Source organism: Coturnix japonica, chromosome 1, assembly GCF_001577835.2.
Source record: "Coturnix japonica isolate 7356 chromosome 1, Coturnix japonica 2.1, whole genome shotgun sequence".
Lineage (NCBI taxonomy): Eukaryota > Metazoa > Chordata > Aves > Galliformes > Phasianidae > Coturnix > Coturnix japonica.
Window position 1 is genome coordinate 100988849 of NC_029516.1, and position 22023 is coordinate 101010871.

At 45.6% G+C, this 22023-nt stretch overlaps 1 protein-coding gene and 1 long non-coding RNA gene across 2 annotated transcripts; both read left to right on the forward strand.

Annotated features, from left to right (window-relative positions):
• Window positions 1-6072: 6072 nt before the first annotated feature.
• On the forward strand, window positions 6073-14160 carry LOC107324643. The gene is made up of 2 exons (XR_001559529.2): window positions 6073-9971; window positions 11352-14160. It is a non-coding gene; the product is annotated as an uncharacterized LOC107324643 (long non-coding RNA).
• A 3106-nt stretch (window positions 14161-17266) lies between these two features.
• RPL8 (ribosomal protein L8) lies at window positions 17267-19806 on the forward strand. Its single transcript, XM_015884828.1, has 6 exons — window positions 17267-17393; window positions 17577-17720; window positions 18044-18185; window positions 18623-18841; window positions 19267-19382; window positions 19607-19806. Exons 2-6 carry the CDS (start codon window positions 17583-17585, stop codon window positions 19763-19765), a joined length of 774 nt encoding a protein of 257 aa, XP_015740314.1. The 5' UTR covers window positions 17267-17393; window positions 17577-17582; the 3' UTR covers window positions 19766-19806.
• Window positions 19807-22023: the final 2217 nt, after the last annotated feature.

A 22023-nucleotide genomic window follows, 5' to 3' on the forward strand; every position in this document is an offset into this window, starting at 1 on the left:
ACGAAGTGACTAAGAAACAGTCTTCACTCAGTGGTGTATCTCTCAGAAGTATCAGGTATCTGTCTTTAATAGCATAATTTTTTAATGCTGCTGATCACTTCTCAAATTCCTAGGTACACTTTTAGGCAACAAGAGTTAGTTAGTCTTACAGATTTAGAGCAATACATTGAAAAGAAGAAGCACCTGCAATTGCTGATATGGTATTAATGAATACAAACTCTCAATTTCCCTACAGCAGTGGCCAGAAAACTCCTTGCACCGATGGAGAAGAGTTAAATAATGCATGAAAAAGCAATTCTTGGGCAGAATGGAATTTAAAAGCATTTTTTAAGGTGGTACCACTACTCTAACTTCAAAACAAGCCCAGATCTACTGGATAAGGGGCCCTTCCCTGATTCCTCACATTCTGGGGGCTTGTTCTTCAGATATCTCACACAGAGCAGTATTGGTGGAGGCAGTTCCCAGCACTGGCCTTGCCATTTGTTCCTGCCCTCAAGGTGTCCCCGTGACCATCCCAGTGTAGCTGCTATTGCTGCCAGCCAGTGCAGTGAATGAAGGAGCTTAAAATAACTTTGTTCGTAGGAGCAGGGAAAAAACAAATCAAGTCAACTCTGCTGCCCGAAGAAATGCCCGTGGGATATTGTTTCATAGTGACTTTCCTCAGTTTGGAGTGTTTATTTCCTGCAATACATGCCTTAACCCAGTGCACAGTGCAAAGCTGGTACACTTAATCCAAGCATTTCATTCACTGACACGATCATTTTAGGTAGTCCCTACCTCGTTCTGCACCCTTATTTTTAGGAAGAATATCAAGTGTTTAACTTGCACAAAGAATTAAAAGGCAATCTGATTAAGAGCTTCTTTGTTCTTTCATTAGTGTATTGCCATCTAAGCCTTGCAGTTTCCCCTCATCTCCCTCCTCTCCCAGATGGGTAAAGGCTGATAGAATGTCGAGGCCAATAGAATGTACATAATGACCTGAGGAGACCTTGATGAAGAGCAGATTCCGAGTGATCCCACCAAAGATGTCCTCAAACACATCTGAAAACTTCAAAGGGGTTCACATCTTGCTCTGAAAAGCCACAAAAGACTGTTTACAGAAAGCAGAGACTCTTTATAGAAGGAATACACAGAATCAGTTAAGTTTTGCAAGCTGTGACCATAGAAATAGGGATATAAGGAGAGGACTTCATCAGTTCAAGCATATGCTGGTCCTTGTCTGAAGCAGTTTGTGATGCTTTTCTGTTCATCTTTGGTGGAGTCTTTTCTTGCTGCACAAGGCTGCCACTGAAAGGGCAGGAAAGGGGAATGAAAGTATGGGGCAAACAGTGGAAAGAACAAAAGCACTAGTTAGTTTTAGCTCTGTAGCCTCCTGACACGTCTGTTGGCTAGCCTCAAAAAAGCTGTGCTCAGCCCAGCCTCACAGCAATTGCTGCTGCTGCTGGCTAGTACCCAGACCATAGCCTGGTGAAACATCCAGTCTCTCACCTCCAGCCTCGGGCCTATGCCTCAGCTAAATATCCCCACTGCACCAGGGAGTGTCTTCAGTCTCACGTGTCTCTTGTGGCTGTGGAGGATTTGCCCTGGTCATGCTGTGTGTATGGGATGGGTCAGATCTTTCCTGGCATTTTAAGGAGGTGTCTTGCCGGTGTTCTCCCCTCTGTTGCAGACAGGTGTGAACACCTGACAAGCTTTGACCTTTGAAGGTGATGGTTGTGCTACATAATGCAGCTGCCAAAAGCATTCACGTTAAACAGCTATCAAGCTAAGCCCAATGTTACTAGCACTCCTTATTAAGGGAGAGCTATATTTTGAAATAGTTCATACTGAGAGGCAGCACTACCTTATATGCTACAGATTCAGCATTGTCAGAACCTTGTCTGTTTCAAAACAAAAAGAAGGAAGGTAGAAGTTCTCGGAATGTGGAAAAGTTCAGGCTTAGGTTCTATTTTTCCTATTCCCATTGCTGGATATTTTTTTTGTTGTTGTTTGGATTTTAAAAATCTTAATCACTTTTAGCTTTCTGTGTCCAGATCTCTCCATCAGCCCCTGTGGACACCACATTACATTACCTCCCCCTCTCATTCCCCAAGTCTACACACTGTTTTGCCTTCCCAAATGCTGTTTTCCATGCTCCAATTAGATTAAGGGCTTGCCTGCACAGGAAAACTGCACGACTATTCATTTGCAGTTTGTCTTAAAGGAATTATGTTAAGCCCGGGCAAAAGGCCATGCGGATAACCTGCTATTCCTTTGCAGGAATATAAATGGCTTATTTCAAGTTAGATCAGGTCGATCAGGAAGAACTTGCAAAGCAGTGTGTTTCCCTGCACCAGAACAAAGAGAGTCCAGCACTTTCTTCTGTGGATTGTGCCCTCCAAATGGGACCAAATGACAGGACAGGGCCTTCGCCTCAGCAGAAGACACAATCTATGGGATGGGTGTTAAATACTTAAAAACACAGCCTATTACTAAATCGATAAATAAGATTATAGTCATGCCCAATATGAACAAAGTCATACATATCCACTTATTGCCCCTCTTTGATCGCTCCGTGAATGCCCAGACTGTACTGGATTATGAGCAGCCTGCAGTTTTACAGGTGTTATCTTTCTCCTGTAGGCAGAGTCAAAGTAACTGAAGATGAAGGAAGATGAAACAGGGTAGACTTTATCAGCAGGGGAAAGAAAGAATGAAAAAAAAAAGGAGAAAAGAGAAGAGAAGAGAAGAGAAGAGAAGAGAAGAGAAGAGAAGAGAAGAGAAGAGAAGAGAAGAGAAGAGAAGAGAAGAGAAGAGAAGAGAANAGAAGAGAAGAGAAGAGAAGAGAAGAGAAGAGAAGAGAAGAGAAGAGAAGAGAAGAGAAGAGAAGAGAAGAGAAGAGAAGAGAAGAGAAGAGAAGGAAAAAAAAAGCCCAACGAGAGGCACATGAGTAAATCTTGGATGCTGTGCATTCTCATTTTGAACTGGTTTGAACTGGTAAGCTAGCAATTATCTAAATCCAAATAGGCACCTAGTCAAGACGGCTCCTATACCACTTTGTATTGCAGCATTAATATTATACTTTGAAGAAGGCACTACTGCTTCTTCATATGGTTTCTGTAAACTTCTTCCAGTTACCATTTCTAAATGCCTCGAGGGCCCATGAGCCAAACACAGCGCTGGTCCGCGAGGGAGTGAAACTGGTACAGAGGTTTATAACGATAACTGGAAAGGTTATCGGTGTGAGGAGTGGGGAGGCCTGGGGGTGGAGGTCCCAGGAGGAGCGCCCAGCAGGAAGGGCTCTGAATGCCTATGTTAATGACACCTGATTAGCGGGTCATCGAGACCCCGGGGCATCTGCCCGCTGCTTCACAAAGACAGATTTGGAGACAAAGAAGAGTGATTAGTCCCGATGGCTCCCGGAGCTGAGGCTGCATGGAGGTACCGTCAGCTCTGAACAGACACAAAAGGATGTCTAAACCCTGTTGGCTGCAACCAACCTGAGAATTCACCCAGGAGACATGAGGACTTTGATACATGGCGTTCTTTTTCTCCTCCATCACAACAGATCTTAATGGTGGTGGGGTTTGGGTAGATGGCTTGAGTACACCGGCTTATGGCTGGACTTCTTGGGCACCGCACACTTAGCATGAGGCTGCCTGGTTTGTTTCATTTCTTATTTTAAATAAGGTCACTTTTGCCTCTTTAAGTTTCCCTGCATCCCTGATATTTTCTGCATGTGTTGCAACAGTATTTCCTACGGAAGGAGCGTTAAACAGGAGCGCTCAGCTGCATAATCTTTATTTCAGTCATCTCTCTTGTGATGGGAGCAGAGGAAAAAGTCGTAATTCTTTTTATGTTAGGAGTAAACTGCCTTTTTTTTTTCTTTCTTTTTTTTTTTTTTTTTCCCCAGATGAGTTCTTCAAAGACCACCCTCCCTCCCTTCTGCTCGCTTTGGCCAGCTGTGCAGCTGATGTAGCTGGAGTTCTGGTCCATTACTACAAGAGGTTATAACACTCAGGCTTCAGTTTGCTCATCGCACCCTTTGCAGCTAACTAACACATCATGTAAGTTAGAGGGGAAGTGAGAAACACATCATGCTGCCTTAAGACTAGGAATGTCCCTTTACACCGCATGGATGCTCTCAAACTGGATCTCCAGAATAACTGCATTCCTAAGCTGGGGGAGGGCTACCACCCCCAGCAGGAACTGCTCTCTCCTAAGAGGCAGGGAAGCAGGAGCTGCTGCCTCTCTGCTTAGATCGACTTCCTGGCCATACAGCCCTTTGTCTAAGAGATTGCATGGTGCTTCTGTTCAGCTCAGAGGAGTGGCTGCATGGCTTCTAGTTGTGTGGCACTTCTCTTTACTCTAACTTAATTTTCCTTGTACTCATTGCTTTTTCGACTACTCCTAGTAAACAGGGAGTTTTATTTCCTTCCTCTCTGCAGCTTTGTTTTATATATTTATGTAATGGCATCTTGCCCCTTCTCAGACTATATTATTCTTCATAGGTCCTTATAGTCCAAGTATTCTGAGCGTCCAGCAGAGCGGTAGCTTTACACTTGCCTGGAAATAGCATTTATGAAATGACCTGACTAACAGGAATGGATACTGAGACTTTTGTCTTCATGGATTAGATGCCACAGTGGTAGGTATAGCAAGAACTCCATACCTGATTTCTGATCTGGACTAGCTCTAGAGGCACAAATATTACGTGGTGTTGAAATTTACCAAAGTGTTTGGGATTTCCTCTAAAGTCGTTAGCCTCTAGGCTGTTTCAGACAATTATGATTTGTTTGTGCCAGATGTGGTAGTGTTTTTGTGATACAGACAAAACATCCCAGTAGCAACAGTGGTAACCAACTTATTTCACACAAATTACCAGCTCTGTGGGGGCAGAACGTTCGTTCAGGCAAGGCTCATCTTATCAGCTGTAGATGGCTATGGATAAAGGCTCTCTAGCCTAGCTAGAGCCCAAAACAAGGTTACAGCCACTGGAGAGAAAAATCACACGCTGAGGTGATGAATCATCTCATCCTAAGGTAGATATCTAAACCAGATCAGATAAGACATACCTTGGTCAAGTGTCAGTGGGGCAGCAGATGTCAAGATAGACATCTAAAATTAGGTGAGCTGAAAGTCACATGTTGAGTTCACTAAACTGATGACGCATAGGTCAAAAGCACCACTTCCTGTTAGGAATCCTCAGAGCGCACCTTTTGCCTTTTTGAAGGCACCTTGAAACAGTAAGATAGTATGGCATCTGAGGGATGTACCAAGGTCTGATGGCTGGAACTTCTCACTGATGTTCAAACTGAAAAGTAATGTCTTCATTTTTAACTGAGTATTTTAATACTTACAAAACTTATTAATAAGCCTTTTTCAAAACAGGAGTAGTTGCTTTTTCACTGATGTTCACCATGACTAAAATAATAATGTTCTGCAGAGAGGAATTTTGGGGTTGTATTCATCTGATACAGTTGAGCACTAAAGATTCATCTTGCAGAGTCTTTGGAAAATAGGCACTTCCAAATATTGTTTTTGCTACTATTGAATTGCCTTCATTTTCTTCCTCTCATTTTTATTCCTCAGTTAATAGTTTATAATGAAGAAAAAAACTTACTGTGCTACCAAGGCACATCTCCTGACCCACTGCTGTGCAAATGCATCCTTAACCACTTGTTTGTTTGTACTTCTACAGGTGTTGGTTGGTTCTGTGCAGATATGGAATGTGGTTAAAGTTTTATAATGGAAAATCTGACAGGCAGTTAACTAATCCATGAGTCATGTTTCGTAAGTACCTAAAGGTCTCTGATGTTCGACCTTCATTTGATACCCTTGCCATCACGGAGTTATACATAACCCATCTGAAGAACATTCTTTATATAGATGACTGCGTGCTGCCCTTTTATACCTGCAAGAATGAGCATTGCACTTACTGAAACAGAGAAGTCTACTGCCTTTCCACCCCTCTCTCTGTGTGGCTGCTTGCAGAACTGCAGAGGTACGTTGCAGGAAGCTGACTTAAATGACAGCACTGGAAGACTTTCTGCTTAGTTTAAGTCCTCTGTAGGGCCTGGGTGAAAGGTAAGGAGAGGGGTGGGGAGCTGTTTTTGGATTCTATTTGCTTTTATTTTGAAGGATTTAATCATCATTACAGCTCTAATAATGTACTTAGCATTGGAGCTGCCAGTACTAGCAGAACTCTGGTGTTATTACCTGTCTGTAGCTCAGCTGGGCTTAAAGCAGGCCAGGTAGAGACAGAATGAGACAGTCTTTTGCCAGATGATCCCAAATGGGAAACCCACCTTTACTGACAACAGTGGAAGTATGGCAGCATTAGCAGTGTCAAGGTGTTTATAGAAAGGCTTGATGTGTAGAGGGCCCTTCTGGAGAACCTACTACTTTATTCCTCAGCCAAAGGGTAGAAAAGCAACTATTTGCTTTTTTGGGTACCATAAGGTTGATGTCTTTCAAAACTACTCGAGTTGTTGAGTATGACGGTAAAGAATATTGGCATGGCTGTTATTTTCAAAGCTTAAATAAGGCAGACACATGACTTTAGCAAACGCATGTGAAGTTTGCATATCATAAATCATTGCAATAAAGAAACCAAAACAAAATAGCAGCGTGTCGTTAAAGCTGGAATATGTTTTCCATTTGAAAAGAACAGATTTCCTCGGGTTTGACTTGGCTTCGTTTTCATGCCTGTGGAACAGTGGAGTACCTCAGGAATATTAATTCATTGCCATTGTGAGACAGAAAGTTCCCATCTTCACAAATGGACCCAGTATAAAGTACAGCAGAAGGTTATCTCCTTTTTTTTTCATACACTGAAGCAACAGCAGCTTTAACTGCACTGCCAAATACTGTGCAACAATTAGAACAGCTGGGAAGACAAAGCAGGAAAAAGAAAGTGGAAGAGAAGAGCTGTGTCCCAAGCTTGTATTTTGGCTGCCATTTTAAGAAGCGCACCCTGTTCCAAATAACAGTTTTGTAATTGTGTTTGAAGATCACAGCAGATGTTAGGGGTGATACATGCGCAGCACGTGAGTTCCTTGTTGTGTGCAGAGAACTGCCCAGTGAGGGTCTGGTATGGTGGGAGGGGGAAGACATGCAGCCCGCCTGTAGGGACCAGCGTGGAGGTTAGTCATCCTGCTGAGTCAACAGGAGACACCAGCACCTCCAAAGGGTGCTTCTGCCTACTTGTCATCTAAAGTTAGACAGCTAAAGTTGGTTGCTAAAAAGGAGATGAGATGAGGGAAAGGGTTTTCACAGCAGATGTATCCGCCCTTCTGTCAGCAATTCTACCTCTTCACCCACCTCTACGCATTTGCATAGGGAATGATTCCTGGCTGGTATTTTCATGGAGTGAATCCTCACTTATCAGAACACGATAATAGCTTGTGTTCCTATTTACAGAGGTCTACACGTATTGACTTGTCAGTCACCAATTTCCAGGCATCTAAACTCTATATTGCAACAATCAGAAAGAGTTAGGGATTTTCCATCCTCGCAAATAACTTTCCAAGAAAGTCATCAGAAACAGTTGGATAAACACAGTGAAGCTTGTAAAACTCCAGGCAAACTGACAGTGCAGCCAGAATTAGAAAGTCTGAGGTTTTTTTCTGATGTGATTCTGGACTAGTGTTGAGATAAACCCGGTGGAAGCAGTGAGGCCTAACCTCTAGGAACCTTCAGTCTGGAGGGCCTTCCATCCTGTTCTACTGTCTCAGGCCACAGCTTTGTGGTGTCTGAAAGTGTGCTGAAATATTTGTGTTGGTATCATTTGGGGTTCCTGCAGAAAGAAGGGCCCGGCTACACCAATCCTATCAGCAGGGTAGTGGAAACAAATGCAACATAATAAAATGCACAAACAACACTTGTCTGGTGGCCTGAAGCACTGCTTTCCCCGTTTGGCCTGCAGTACCCACTGAAGTCAGTGTAATGATCTCCAGCAGTTTATCCTGGCTTTGGATCATGGTATTCACAGCAAACGTTTGTTTTTGAGTGCCAAGAAGACGGAGGAACTGTGTTGTACAACTGTTCCACAACGCGCTGCACTCGTATTTTGGCTGATTTTTTTTTTTTATTGTATTTTTAAAGATGTTTTTCTTTATAAAAAGTCATTTTCTTACTTTAATCTCAGGAGAGAATTTTCCATTCTGTCCATCCTTCCTCTTTTTATTACAGCATCTGCTATAATTAAGTGTTGAATTGTAAGAACAGCATTACATGCTTCTCTCTTTTTCCAAACGATTCCTGGCGCTGAGAATGAAAAGTAAATATACGTTTTTAGTTCTGTGTGTAACTCCACTGGCTTATTTTCATCTTTCGATAGTGCTTTTCAGGCTGTCAACTTCTCCTTATCCTCCTTGTTTCTCGGATCCCTGAGCTTGTCTAGAGACTGATGCTGCAGCAGGGCAAGGTAAAGCACTGTAAAATAACTAAAGAATTGTGAGAAAAGAACAGGCACTGCCGCAGGGACTCACATACTAAAACATCTCAAAAAACCTTCTGAAAAACAGACCAGCTGTTGAGTTGACAGCGTCCTTTTGAGAGTTTATGTTGAAAGGTCCTGTGACCAAGTTTTGGCCAAGCAGAAGTGTTAATGAGTTTCTTTGAAATGAAAAACATTCCTATAGACAAAAATAGATAGTACTGAAATATCTCGCAGTCGTTATTTACTATTTCTGTGTGATCCCCTGTCCAGATTTATAATGATCATTTGCTGTGCCAGCAGAACTTAAACCATTGTGGTTTTGTCTTTAATGCTATAATTAAAAACAGGATGATTTTCATGGGACTAGAATAATCTGTAATTCTTGTGAGAGCTCTATCTTTTAAGCAGCCTTATCTAATATATAATCTTCACTGACCTGAGTGTGCAGACACATTTTTGACACGTACTGATGTCTTCACTGAGGAATTACACACACTTAGGGTTATTTCAATCTGATATCTCTAGATATCTAACCTCTCACTAGTTCTTCACACTCTGTTGGATGAATGGATGTTCCTTATCATGCAGTAAAAAGACCAGTCTGGCATCCCTTGTATGTTCATTAGGGCAGACCATGCATTACAGCAGTACTCAGTGAGGAGTAATTATAGAGGACAGGTAGAAAGTTAGCTCCTAGAACAACATTTCTTTGCACTGGAATAGTTACCTATTCTGATGTCTAATGTTTAATCAGCACCATTTGTCTACAAACAGATTTCAGCCACGAGGAAACTTTTGACTTGCTCTTAAAAGTTTTGTTCTGAAAATGATTTATGTAAGGTGTTTGAATCTTGAACCTGCTTTGTCTAATAGTATTAATAACCTGGGGCAGACAGTGTTTATATGGTACCACGCACCCTGACGGCACTTAGTAAATAATGAAATAAATCACGGGCTTTGTTTCTGTTTAAACATTGTGCTTGCCCTCTGTGGATACCAGTCTTCTGGATCCTGCTCAACAACCTCATCTGGGTGAAACTGGATATTGTGCCAATTTTATTCCAGCCCTGTTAACGTATGGCAACAATACAGACAATGCATCAGTGGACAAAGAACTCATAGTCCTCCTCTGGATTTATGTGGCAAGGTTTTGGCACTGGGGAGGCCTGCAAGAAGCCCAGCAGCTGCCCCATGTCAGATCACAGCCCTTGTAGGAGCAGCCCAGGTCTGAGCTGCAGCCCATGGAGAGCAGCCTGCAGTGGGGCAGGAGGGCTGGGGGAGCTGCCACCTGTGGGACCCATGTGGAGCAGTGCCTGAAAGGTGGGCTCCGTGGTATGGAGCTGTGTTTGAACAGTGCTGGGAGAGCTGCAGTGTGTGGGACCAGACCAGGAAGGACAGCAACCTGTGGGGAGAGACCCACATAAAGCAGAAGCAGAGAGTGACTGTGGAGGAGCAGAAGAGATGAAGCTTTATGGAATGACCACAGCCCCCTTTCCCTATTCCCCTGCACCTGCTGAGGGAAGGAGATAGAAGTTGAGCCTGAGAAAAGGTGAGTGGAGAAGAGGTTTTCAGTCTGTTTTCCATTCTTGGTGCCCTATTACTAACAGGCCATAAATATAATCAATCTTCCTCAAGTAGCTTATTTTGCTTGTGACAGTAATCACTGAGTGGTCTCCCTGTCTTTCTGTCAACCCATGAGCTCTTCCATTGTATTTCCTCTTTCTGAAGGGAAGTGAGAGAGCAGCTTGATGGGCACCTACTGACCTGCCAACCACAAAACAATAAAACCACAAGTTCTTGAGCCTGCACTAAGAATATAGAATCATAGAATCACAAGGTTGGAAAGGACCTACAGGATCATGTAGTCCAACCATCCTCCCATCACCATTGTTACCACAAGCCACTAAACCATCTCTCATAGCTCCTCATCCAGATGCCTCTTGAACACTGCCAGGGATGGCGACTCCACCACCTCCCTGGGCAGCCATTCCAGTGACTGACCACTCTCTGAGAGAAAAAGTTTTTCCTTCTGTCTAATATCCACTAGGAATCCTAATTTGTGTGGAAGTAGATGGGTAAGATAGAAAAGGAAAGTGATGAATGCATCCAAAGCAACGGATAAAGCACACAGGAACCACAGTTTCCAAACTCACTGCCCTGCTCTGGACTTTGAGATGTAGTCTGAAAATACAGTGATGGCAGGGGTACCCAAGCACATGAAAGCCTACGTATAATTGGTGTTGTGAAGAAAACTCATGTTATTAACTGTTTTGAAGTACAAAGTGGAGAGAATATTGGAAGGATAAGTGTTAACTGCAGTCTATGACATTGGCCTTACAGACCCACCTGCAGGTGCAGAAGTGGAGGGCAGACGTGCTGTAGAGAGGAGCTGTGGGCTTCCCTTAGAACAGCCTGAGAGCATTTCAGTAACCCCAGTGCTTAATATATGTCCCAGCGAAATCATACTGCAGCTGACTGCCTAGATCACATATGTTTTTAATAGAAACATTGAAAATTGTTTCAAGATTGAGACATGTACATGTTAAACGTTCCGTATGAGCTGAAGAACATACAGAAACGTACTAAATTGGCTTCTTGTACAGGCTGACAAAACACTCAGGATGCAACCTAATCCCAATTGCTCCCATAAAAGCCTGGGTATCCTTGTACTCTCCAACCACCAAATCAATCTTAAACTTTTAGGTGAGGTTGCTAAACTCTCAGTCTGATTTAATCGCTTTTCTGTCAGGAATTGGCAAAGCTGAGAAATACTTTGTGGCTAACTTCAGTGTGTTTTATACGTTTGTGATATCTGTACTTTCCTATTTTCAGTGTATAACTAATAAAAAATAATCCCTGTTGTGCATTTATGGAATAATAATACTTGCAGGAATCAAAAGATTAGTACTATATGGCTTCTTTACTGCAGGAGTTATGCTGAGGAGCCCTGAGGTGGCCCAGAGGACAGGAAAGGACAACATTCAAAACTCCAGCAACCAGTGAAAGAGGAATTAATGTATTACTCACTGAAGCCTCTACAAAACCAGACTAAAACGCAGTTGAAAGCCTTTGCCAACTCTGGAACTCAAAGTCTGCTATCCCCAAAGCAAGAGCAGCCAGAGGGAATTGGGAAGGGATCAAGGAAGAGTGGGGAGGAGACAAAATCTCAAAGACCACCGGGATGAGAGGTATTCACCACCTTAGGCATCAGCACACAAAGGCTGCGTGCCCTGCAGAGCCCAACAGAAGTTACTATGTTGAGCAGAGGGTTTCTTGGTCAGAGTTATGGAGGAGACCAAGCTAGACAGTCTGGGGCTGAACTGTTTACAGTGTGTAGTTTGAGTTTGAGCACCCCACTGCTTGCTCTGTGATAGCAGCTGTAGCAGTACTGAGTGGTAAATGAGTGAGTAACGGCAAGCTGGCAGAGCTGAGGCTGCAGTAAGAGACACGCACGTATCTGGATGGTTCAGGCATGCCCCGTGTCAGCCGTGAATTCTGCAGTTTGTGTTAATAAGTGGAGCATGCAAGTTGTCTGCTTGCCATAGGGTGAGTGGCAGCCAGGCAGCCTGCAAAAATGGATGTCGTGAGGGCACCGAAACGAAGAGCTGAACACACTATCTGGAAAGAAATCTCTACAGAAGGAAAAAAGGGAGATACCGTTCTGCATGTCTGGGCTAGTGTGAATTCATCAGGCTTTGTGTTTGACTGGGAGCCAGGTATAGTGTACAAGTAACTCTTGTTTGCTCTGCTTGACCTAAATCCAAGTTTTGCTTTGTCAGGTTTTGTCCGACGTGTGTTCTGTTTCCCCGCTGTGTAGTAACAGTGCTGGAGGCTGGGTGTTAGCATTGGCAATCTGATGACTCAGTCACTCAAGTATGAAGGCCATACTGTGGCAATAGGGAGGAAGTAAGGACATGTAACCTTACCATGTGTTTTGTGGTGGTCCAAGCTTTCAGTTCATGCTGAAAGAATTCTTATTTGTGAAGTTTCAAAAGGATTAAATGCAGACTGTCCTTGCATTCTAGACAGCAGTCAGGCACCACAAGCAACCTTCTTCTCTGCCAACAGCGTGTTTGGGGACATAATGCCTCGTTTGGTTATTTATAAACAGTCATTTTCCAGGATCGACACCTACCAGAGCCAGCCATCCACCTCCACTGCCTTCCATTCCTTGGCAGCCATTCCTGAAGCAGAAATGCATGGGTAGCAAGAGTCCTCCAGCTGTTCTCATCTTCAGTCCCACTGGTTTGGGGGTCTTGGGCTGGTAAGAGAAGCATCTGCTGTTTGAAACCCTGCCTTCAACAACCACGTTGCTATAAATAAGTTTCCAGTGCTAAAAGTCAGGAACTGTAGCAAATAGATAGGAGGACTGCCAGCTCTCAGATACCCACCTGAGGTTGGGTCACAAGAGGAAATCACCCTGGTACAGTATCTGTGCAAACACCAGATCCCACTCATTTCTCATGTTCACAAGTTTGATCTAAGCAAAGCACTCTACTCATGGACAATGTTAAATGCTGGTCATCTCAGAAGAAGATCAGGTGAGCTCAGCACCACGCAGCTACTCACTCACTCTCCCCAAGTAGAATGGGAAGAGAATTGGAAAGGTAAGCAAAATAAGGAACTAATATACAGTTTCCCATTGGCAGGTGGGTGTTCAGCCACATCAGGAGAGCGGGGCTGATCACCTGTAACAGTTCCTTGGGAAGATAAATTCCATCACTTTGAACGTTCCCCTGCTGTTTTATTGCTAAGCATGATGACATATGGTATGGAACATCCCTTTGGCTAATCTGGGTCGGATGCTCTGGAGTAGCACTTGGAGTGGATACATGCCCAGGCCACCTGGTCCCAAGCACAGTCCCAATTTAAGGCCACCATCTACTTTGTAATCCTACCACAGAGAAATTGAAAGCATCAGAGCTTCCTGCTGGCCAGCAGCTTGCTTCATCTGAGTGCTCCTGTGCCTTCTGCTCTCCATGGAAGGGTGCAGCAGACACCGTGCCACAGACCCCTCTGTGTGCCCTCTGCCTCTCATCAGTGCCATCAGAGAACCGCCCTGGGGAGCCTGGGCTGAGACGTGTGCTTGTGTGTGTGCAGCACGTGCGTGTGCGTGCGCCTGTGCACACACAGCTGTGTTTGTTTTGTGCTGCAGATAGGAGAAAACAAGATTATTTATGTTCTAATAACTGTGTGTTCCCTGTGCGAACTATTTTCTGCTCTGATTTATTGTTCTCCTTAGGCCTGCCCGCAAGCATTGTTCTTATACTTGGAGCCGGTCACACTGTTTTCCATCTGCAAATGGAAATCTTAAGTCTAATGGAGTATTTATGAACCAACAAAGAAGATTTGGAGGAAGGAGGAGTTTCACTCCTTTGTTTTCCCATTATTCTTTTCCTCTCGTCTTTCCCTTTACGCTTTCTCCCACCTCCCCCTTTTCCCATGGCATCTCTGAAAGGCGGGAGCTTTTCTCCTTACGCTCCTCAGGAGTTTTGCCTCAATCTCAGACAAATTTTCACGCAGTCTGGCTAAAAATTCTTTTAAAGTCTTGGCTTTAAATCTTTCCCCTTTACTGGGTGGTTTAAATTCTCCTCACTAGCTCAGAGTCTCAGTCTTTTTTGAGGCGTGAAATCCCCGCAGTTCCCTTGCCTACACAGCAAAAGGAGCATGAATAAGGCAGGAGGCTGTGTAAAAAAAGACAACACATGAGAGAACAATAAAAACTTGGTTAAGAAAAATGAATCATCCAGCGTTATGCCACCAGAAAACAACAACAAAAAAAAATGCAGAACGTATGTATTTTTCCCTTTCTTATGTGCCGTATCTATCAATCAAGATAAAATCTCGTGCTATTGTATTTGTTCTCTCAACTAGATGCACAAACTGCTTCGTGTGTAGCCTCCAGGGATGTTGTCACCACACAAATGCTGCCATTAAAGGGTTGGTAGGAGGTCCATTGGGAAGTGCCAGGAGAAAAACAGCTGGAGGCCGGAGGGTCTTTTTAGGAACAGCAACTAATGCAGGAGTCTGGAAGAACAGCTGGGTGCTCATAAATCAGGAGTATTTAGAAGGTCTCCCACATGTCTCTGTAAAACTGCAAGCTTGCTAGAGTTTATTCACCTCTGCATTGCTCTAGATATGCTCCATGTCCTCCAGCTTTTCTATCTGCTTCATGCTAAGCCTCTCTGTGGCTGTAAGCCTCTGCCACTTAACTCCCCAGTGGCTCTCTGGGCAATGTCTCTGTGCTCCTCTGCCTCTCCTTCCAATTCTTTTGGTTTCTTGGTACTGTTTCAATCCCATATCTCAGCTGCTCAAGAGGAAAGAAAATGAGCTTAGAGGACTCTTCCCCTCTTCCATCGCCTGCCCCTATTATTTAACTCATTAAGGAAAACACATATCCAGATGTGGAATTAGAACCAAGCCTGCTGGAGCTCAAGGAGCATTTGGACACTACTCTCAGATACAGCATTTGGATTTTGGGTGGTGCTGTGTGGAGCCAGGAATTGGACTCAGTGATCATTGTGGGACCCTTCCAACTTGGGATATTCAGTAGTTCCGTGATTCTATGAAAAGAACAACCATAAATTATTAACTCTGCAATACCATCAGCGTTAAGGTTAAAAGAAAGACTAAAACTGAAATAATGCAGAATTCTTGTCCTGCCCGTTGTTCCAGAACAGTGAATTCTGAGGGTTTCTGATCCTGAAAAATCAGGCGCTTTTGGGTAGAGACCTCTAGAGGTCACCAGAACATAATTAGTAAGGCAGAACTAAGCCCAGATAGGGAGTGTAAATTGCTTTGTTTCGATGCAGACTTCATGCCTCTCTTATGTCCCCTCTCACAAGCAATCCAGACATCATGAAATAGCGAATATTATCAGATGCCAGCAATACCTCCTGGACAAACTTTGCTGTGCAGAAGTCAGGTGCCTTTTGTGTAAGAAAGCAGTCACTACATTGGCATCTCTTGTCAGACTCTCACACTTCTGTAACCAAACCTTCCCTGGCACAGCTGGAGTCTGGGCTCTCTCATGCCCCATACCTTTAAGCCCACTACATGCTGTGAGTGTCACCAAACCACGAAGGATGCCAGTTCTTTCCCTAGCACTGGTTCAGGAAAGCAGTAACTCAAAACAGAGCACGGGCCACATGTGCATATTGAATAATTGGTAAAGACTTTTCTACTTCTCTTTTTACCCTGTGAATTAGTGTCTGAAGAAGCAGAAGAAGACTAAAGTTGCCTTCCAGGTCACTTATTTCTACATTTAGAGAGGAGCTACAATTTAATTATGATTCAAAAGGTTGCTGTGAGGCCAGAAACCTCATCTGCTTCGTGTAAGAGCAGAAGGAAAAGCTCAAGTAATTTTCCTGAGCTCTCTCCAGGGTTTAGGAATGAAGGAGGCTGTGGAGGAGGGAGCTGGGGACAGCTGGGGAGAAGATTTATTACAAGATGGCAAACAGAACCTGGTCCTTTCTGGAGAAAGGAAGCAAGAAGTTGCCCCTTCAGCAGCCACTTCCACCTGCCTCCACAGTCCTGCCTTAGCCCTTGGCTTCAGTGGCAGTAGGTGTTTTGCACCCCTTGTGTCCTGCTCTGGGAGTGGTGCAGTAATATGATCGTCCTGAGTGTGTTCACTGAGATTAGCATAGTTATTTTTGCAAGCTGGAACTGTGGTGCTGCAGCCTGCTTGGAGTCCATGTGTCAGCTCCTAATTCCACACAAAGCCCTGCAGGAGCCAGCAAGGCCACAGACAGAGGAATGTGCCCACCTGAAAGAGCTCAGGGTTATTTTCATTGGGGCACATCAATCTCAGAGAGGAAATGTTCGTAAGAGTCTTACAGCCAGCCCTTATGTTCCTGCTTTTCACTTGAGAAAGATGCACAAATTAACTATGGGCTTCCCCTCAGTTCTCTTTTCAAAGTGGGGTCCCACAGAACATTTGCTTCTCCTTCCTCCTCTGCAAGCAGCATTCACATCTGTATTTCTCCCTGGCTGCCATCTATAACAAGCAGAGCACCACCCCTTTTGCAATTTACAGTACAATTAAACTTTATCAAATTAGCCTGTGACCATCAGGAAAGGATTAAGGCTGCGATGCACAGCAGCAGTGATCAGGACATATGGCCTATTTTGCCTAGTGCTGTCAGATCAGACCCAGATTTCTGTGCGCACATCCAGGAGGAATAATGCACATGCAAGGAGGCCAAAGCTTCTGGAAAGGCCTTAGACCTCTGGCCCTTGTGTAGCCAAGTGGATTTGTGCAGATGCAGTGGACAAGCCCGGGTTATCTGGACAGCTTCCTGCTCGCTGCCTGGTTTCTGGTTCCCTGCCAGGCAGGGGGGTTGGAACTACATGATCCTTGAGGTCCCTTCCAACCTGGGTCATTCTGTGATTCTGTGATTCTGGGAGTAATCAGGCAAATGAACAAGTTCCTCAAATTCCAGCACACAGCTCTGATGGAAAAAGAAGCCTTCTCTAGAGGAATCCTGCCTCTGCTCCTCCCACACAGCTGTAACTCCTGGCAGAGAGGCAGGGCAGAATTAGTAAAGACAGTAACATCTGCAGCCAATGAAGCTGCAACTGTAGTTAATGTCCCAAAGTCCAAAACCTCAGGACTCAAAGCTGCAGCAGGGAATGACAGAATCACAGAATTGTAGTGGTTGGAAGGGACCTATAGAGATCATCGAGTCCAACCCCCCTGCCAAAGCAGGCTCCCTACACCACGTCACACAGGTAGGTGTCCAGGTGGGTCTTGAATATCTCCAGAGAAGGAGACTCCACCACCTCCCTGTGCAGCCCGTGTCACTGCATCCCCGCCCTCACACCGCACCCGCCCCCACAGGCAGCGCAGCCCCGCCCGCATAACAGCACAGCCGGCAGCCGGGAAGTGACGCCACATCCCGCGACATGGGCAGGGCCTTGGCGCTGCGGTGACGTGGGCGCTTCCTTCTTTCCCAGCGAGGCCGCAGCGCAGGTAGGAGCCATCTCGCAGCGTTCCCCATCCGCCGCCATCCGCGCTTTGGCCGCTGCGGAGCCGCCGCTTGTGGCCGTCCCCGCTATTCCCCTCCTGTCACCCGTCCGTGCCGGCAGTGGGCGGGGGAAAGGGTCGCCTCGCCGGTGCTAACGGGCGGTGCGGCCCCGCTGCCTCTTTTCATAGGGCGCCATGGGCCGCGTCATCCGGGGCCAGAGGAAGGGAGCGGGGTCCGTGTTCCGCGCACACGTGAAGCACAGGAAGGGCCCGGCCAAGCTCCGCGCCGTGGACTTCGCTGAGAGGCACGGCTACATCAAGGGCATCGTCAAGGTAACGGGGGGGTGTAACAGTAGCACTGCTGTACAGAAGGGGTCGTTCAACACTGGAATAGGCTCCAGAGGGAGGTGGGTGAATCACCATCCCTGGATGTGTTTAAGAGCCGTGTGGATGTGGTGCTCAGGGATTTAGCAGAGTGTTGTTAGAGTTAGGGTACTACGGTTAGGCTGCAGTTGGACTTGATGATCTTCATGGTCTTTTCTAACCTGATTAATTCTATGATTCTGTGATTCTATCAGGTTTTGTAATCCTTGGGTGGCTGCTAAACCTCAGGTGAATGCTGCATCCTGTTCTAACACACATCCTTGTTCCCACAGGACATCATTCACGATCCTGGCCGAGGTGCTCCCCTTGCCAAGATTGCGTTCCGTGACCCATACAGGTTTAAGAAAAGGACCGAGCTGTTCATTGCTGCTGAGGGCATCCACACCGGTCAGTTCGTTTACTGTGGCAAGAAAGGTGAGTGAACAGCAACCTTGGGTTGCCTGAGAAGTTTCAGGAGGCTCAAAGCAACTGTTGTCTGATTACATAGAGGGTGGGATGCTGAGGTGCTGCTGGGAGCCTTTACAAAGGCCATGGCTTCACTTACTGTAAGCAGACGTACTTTCCTATTGGAGATGGAAGTCTCCTCACACAGGCTGTTAAAGCAAGCCCAGCTGCGGTGCTCTCAAGTGTTTGGATTGCTTTATCTATGCAGGCAGCTCTTGCCTGACTGCAGGTTACAGTGGCTGTCGATACGTGGGTTGGAACTCAAATAAGTGCCCCTGTCTGTTGCTGTGCATGAATGTATGCAGTGCCCTTCTGTGCACAGGGAGCCGTGTTCAATTGAGTTGTGGTTGGAGCGGTGTCTGGAAGCCTGACTGAAGCAGCTGTTGTTTTGTGATGGCTCTTTGCAGCTCAGCTGAACATCGGCAATGTCCTGCCTGTCGGCACCATGCCCGAAGGCACCATTGTGTGCTGCCTTGAGGAGAAACCAGGTGATCGTGGAAAGCTGGCCCGTGCTTCTGGCAACTACGCCACTGTTATCTCTCACAACCCTGAGACCAAGAAAACCAGAGTGAAGCTGCCCTCTGGCTCCAAGAAAGTGATTTCTTCTGCAAACAGAGCTGTTGTCGGTAAGCAGGGATAACTGGGAACTTGTCTTTCAGCTGAGCTGGCAACTGGTCTTCATAAGCTTGTTCCTAAGATTGAATATGTTGTAGGGACTAGACAGGAGTAATTGGGGACAGGACTAGGGGTAATGGGCTGAAACAGCACAGGAAGTTCCACATGAATGTGCACAAGAACTTCTTTACATTGAGGGTGACGGAGCACTGGAACAGGCTGCCCAGGGAGGTGGTGGAGTCTCCTTCTCTGGAGATATTCAAGACCCGCCTGGACGCCTACCTGTGTGACGTGGTGTAGGGAGCCTGCTTTGGCAGGGGGGTTGGACTCGATGATCTCTAGAGGTCCCTTCCAACCCCTACAATTCTGTGATTCTGTGACTGGTTTTGTTCTCATGCATTTTCTCTCACATTGTTATTGCTGTGATGTATTCCAGGGATTGTTGCTGGTGGAGGTCGTATTGACAAGCCCATCCTAAAGGCCGGCCGTGCCTACCATAAATACAAGGCAAAGAGGAACTGCTGGCCGCGTGTCCGTGGTGTGGCCATGAACGTGAGTCTTCACTTTGCCTTTTTAAGGCTTGAAAAGGAATTGCTTGGCATGGCGGGGGTTGTGGCCTATCACGTTATTAATTAGGGTAGTTACTGGCGCTTGATAGTTACCGTGTTGTGTCATATATGAAGCAGTTGAACTTCTTGTCCCCTCAGATGGGTTTATTGCTGCTCAACGATGCTTTTGTTGAACAAATTACTTGACTTACGTTTCCTTTTCCACAGCCTGTAGAACATCCCTTTGGTGGTGGTAACCATCAGCACATCGGGAAGCCTTCAACCATCAGGAGAGATGCTCCTGCTGGACGCAAAGTCGGTCTCATCGCTGCTCGTCGTACGGGTAGACTGCGTGGTACAAAGACTGTGCAGGAAAAGGAGAACTGAAGACCCAGCGTGGAGTTTAAACAATAAATGTTTAAAACTAAGCTTGTGTGAAGTTGAAGTTGTTACAGGGGCTGCTGAAAATGGAGATAATGTTTGACAGAGGAAGGTCTGGGTAGAGATAAGGCAGCTTTCTCTGCACGGAGAGCTCCCAAACCCCTAAAAAAGCAGGTCAGGGATTCTTTCAGCCAGTGATTTCACTCTGTAAAGCAGAGTTAGAGCCTGGAATGAGGGCATCTGTGTAGGTGCTCTCCTGTCCAGGTGTTCAAGGGGATCATTGACACTTAGCCAAGGTACCTGGCTGTACATGCCTGACAAAGCTTTTCTAACCAATCAAGAAATGCCTTGAGTACCCAGTTCAGTCTGTCCATCTTGCCAAAATCATTAAAAGGTGCTGGTTTTTCTGAGTTTGGTGGACTCTAACATTGTTTCCTGCCTCATAAGAAAAGCTGTTGTCTTAGGAGAAGGCAGCTTTGCTTTTTTGTTGTGAGGGAGAGAGAGAGGTTCAGTGGCAAGAATTGAAGTAGATCACAGAATTGTAAGGGTTGGAAGGGACCTCTAGAGATCATCGAGTCCAACCCCCTGCCAAAGCAGGCTCCCTACACCACGTCACACAGGTAGGCGTCCAGGCGGGTCTTGAATATCTCCAGAGAAGGAGACTCCACCACCTCCCTGGGCAGCCTGTTCCAATGAAGATAGAAGTTGTTAGTGCAAAACAGTAGAATATTAGTGCCTTGCTCTCTTCTGAGTGCTCCTGAAACAGTTGCATTCCTTGTGGCTGTTTTAACTTGTTCCTATTCCTTGCTTGTTTTCTTGGTGGAGATGGGCAGCCCGCAACATGCTCTTCATGCACCTGTATGTGCTGACACCCAGGCCTCAAGGTGACCTGGCTGTGATTTACCAACATATGTACCTGCTGCAGCAAAAATGACATGCAGAGGTTGGGATGTTACCTACCTGCTGAAGCTCCAACCAATCTCCCGGCCTGTTTTCCTACCTTGGCATCATGGCCAGGTTATCTCATACAGACTTGCTTGCAGACTTCCACGTTTTTCTCTCTGCTGTCAGTATCAGTTCTGATGACCTACATGGCAAGATCCAAGTGAAGAAAGGTTTCAGAATACTTCAAGTACACTGAAATCTTGCTTACGTGAGAGCGATTCTTACAAGGCTGTGGTTCAAAGAACTGGCGGTACCATTTGCATTAAATACACCCAAATGCACATCAGAATCCATGGTTTCCAGCCACACTTGGATTTGTTGGCCTCATGTTTTCTGGGGAAGGTTGGTTTCTCATTTTACTGTTGCTGAATGCAGCTACAGCTGCGTTTAATGTTGACACACTGGATGCAATGCTAAATCTCTCTTTAAATTCACACGTTTGAGGAGTCTGTAGACTTGATTCCATTCTCTTAAACTGAGGAGTAATTGCCCTTAGTGCATGCAGTGAGCTTGGACTTATTTAGGTCTCCAATTTGTAGCTAACTAATATAGAGGCCTCAGCATGTACACAGCACATTCTAACTGCTGCTTTGGCAGGATGCCTGGAAACAAAAGCCAGGGTTGTGAAACATCCCTGAGTATTGATTTCAGACAGTACCCCATGATGGTGTCAAACAGGGAGTTCAAAACTCTCTCAGCAAAGTAAGCACGAGCTTTGCTCAGTGGAAAAAAACACAGCACCCCTTGCACTGTCCTGTGCTTCTTCAATCCCCATAGCAACTCACTGGCTTCTAGTAATCATGTTTTCAATGTACATCAAACAGAGCAGCCTCACTCTTGCACCAGCTGTTACCGTCAGTGTGATGGATCATGCAGTTATTTGCTCATATAACTCCAACACACTGTCAAACATGAAACGCTACAGCTGTACTCATTAGAATGAAAACGAAGGAGGCAGCTGAAAAAGTAAAGATCAGCAGGATCTGAAATCTGGAAGTGGAACAAATAGTTGGAAATATTTGAGGTGTTTGCTTATGCCATCCCACTGGGGTGCCTGCAGTCACCACCTGCCTCTGATTCATCCAAAGGCTTGAAGCATTCCATAGAGTCAAAGAACCATTAAGGTTGGAAAATACCTCTAAGATCACCCAGTCCAACCAGCAGCCCATCACACCATGCCCACTGCCCACATCCCTCAGTGCCACATCCACACGGCTCTGGAACACCTCCAGGGACAGTGACTGCACCACCTCCCTGGGCAGCCTGTGCCACTGCAGCACTGCTCTGAGAAGGAACCCAACCAAAGAAGGCTCCACAAC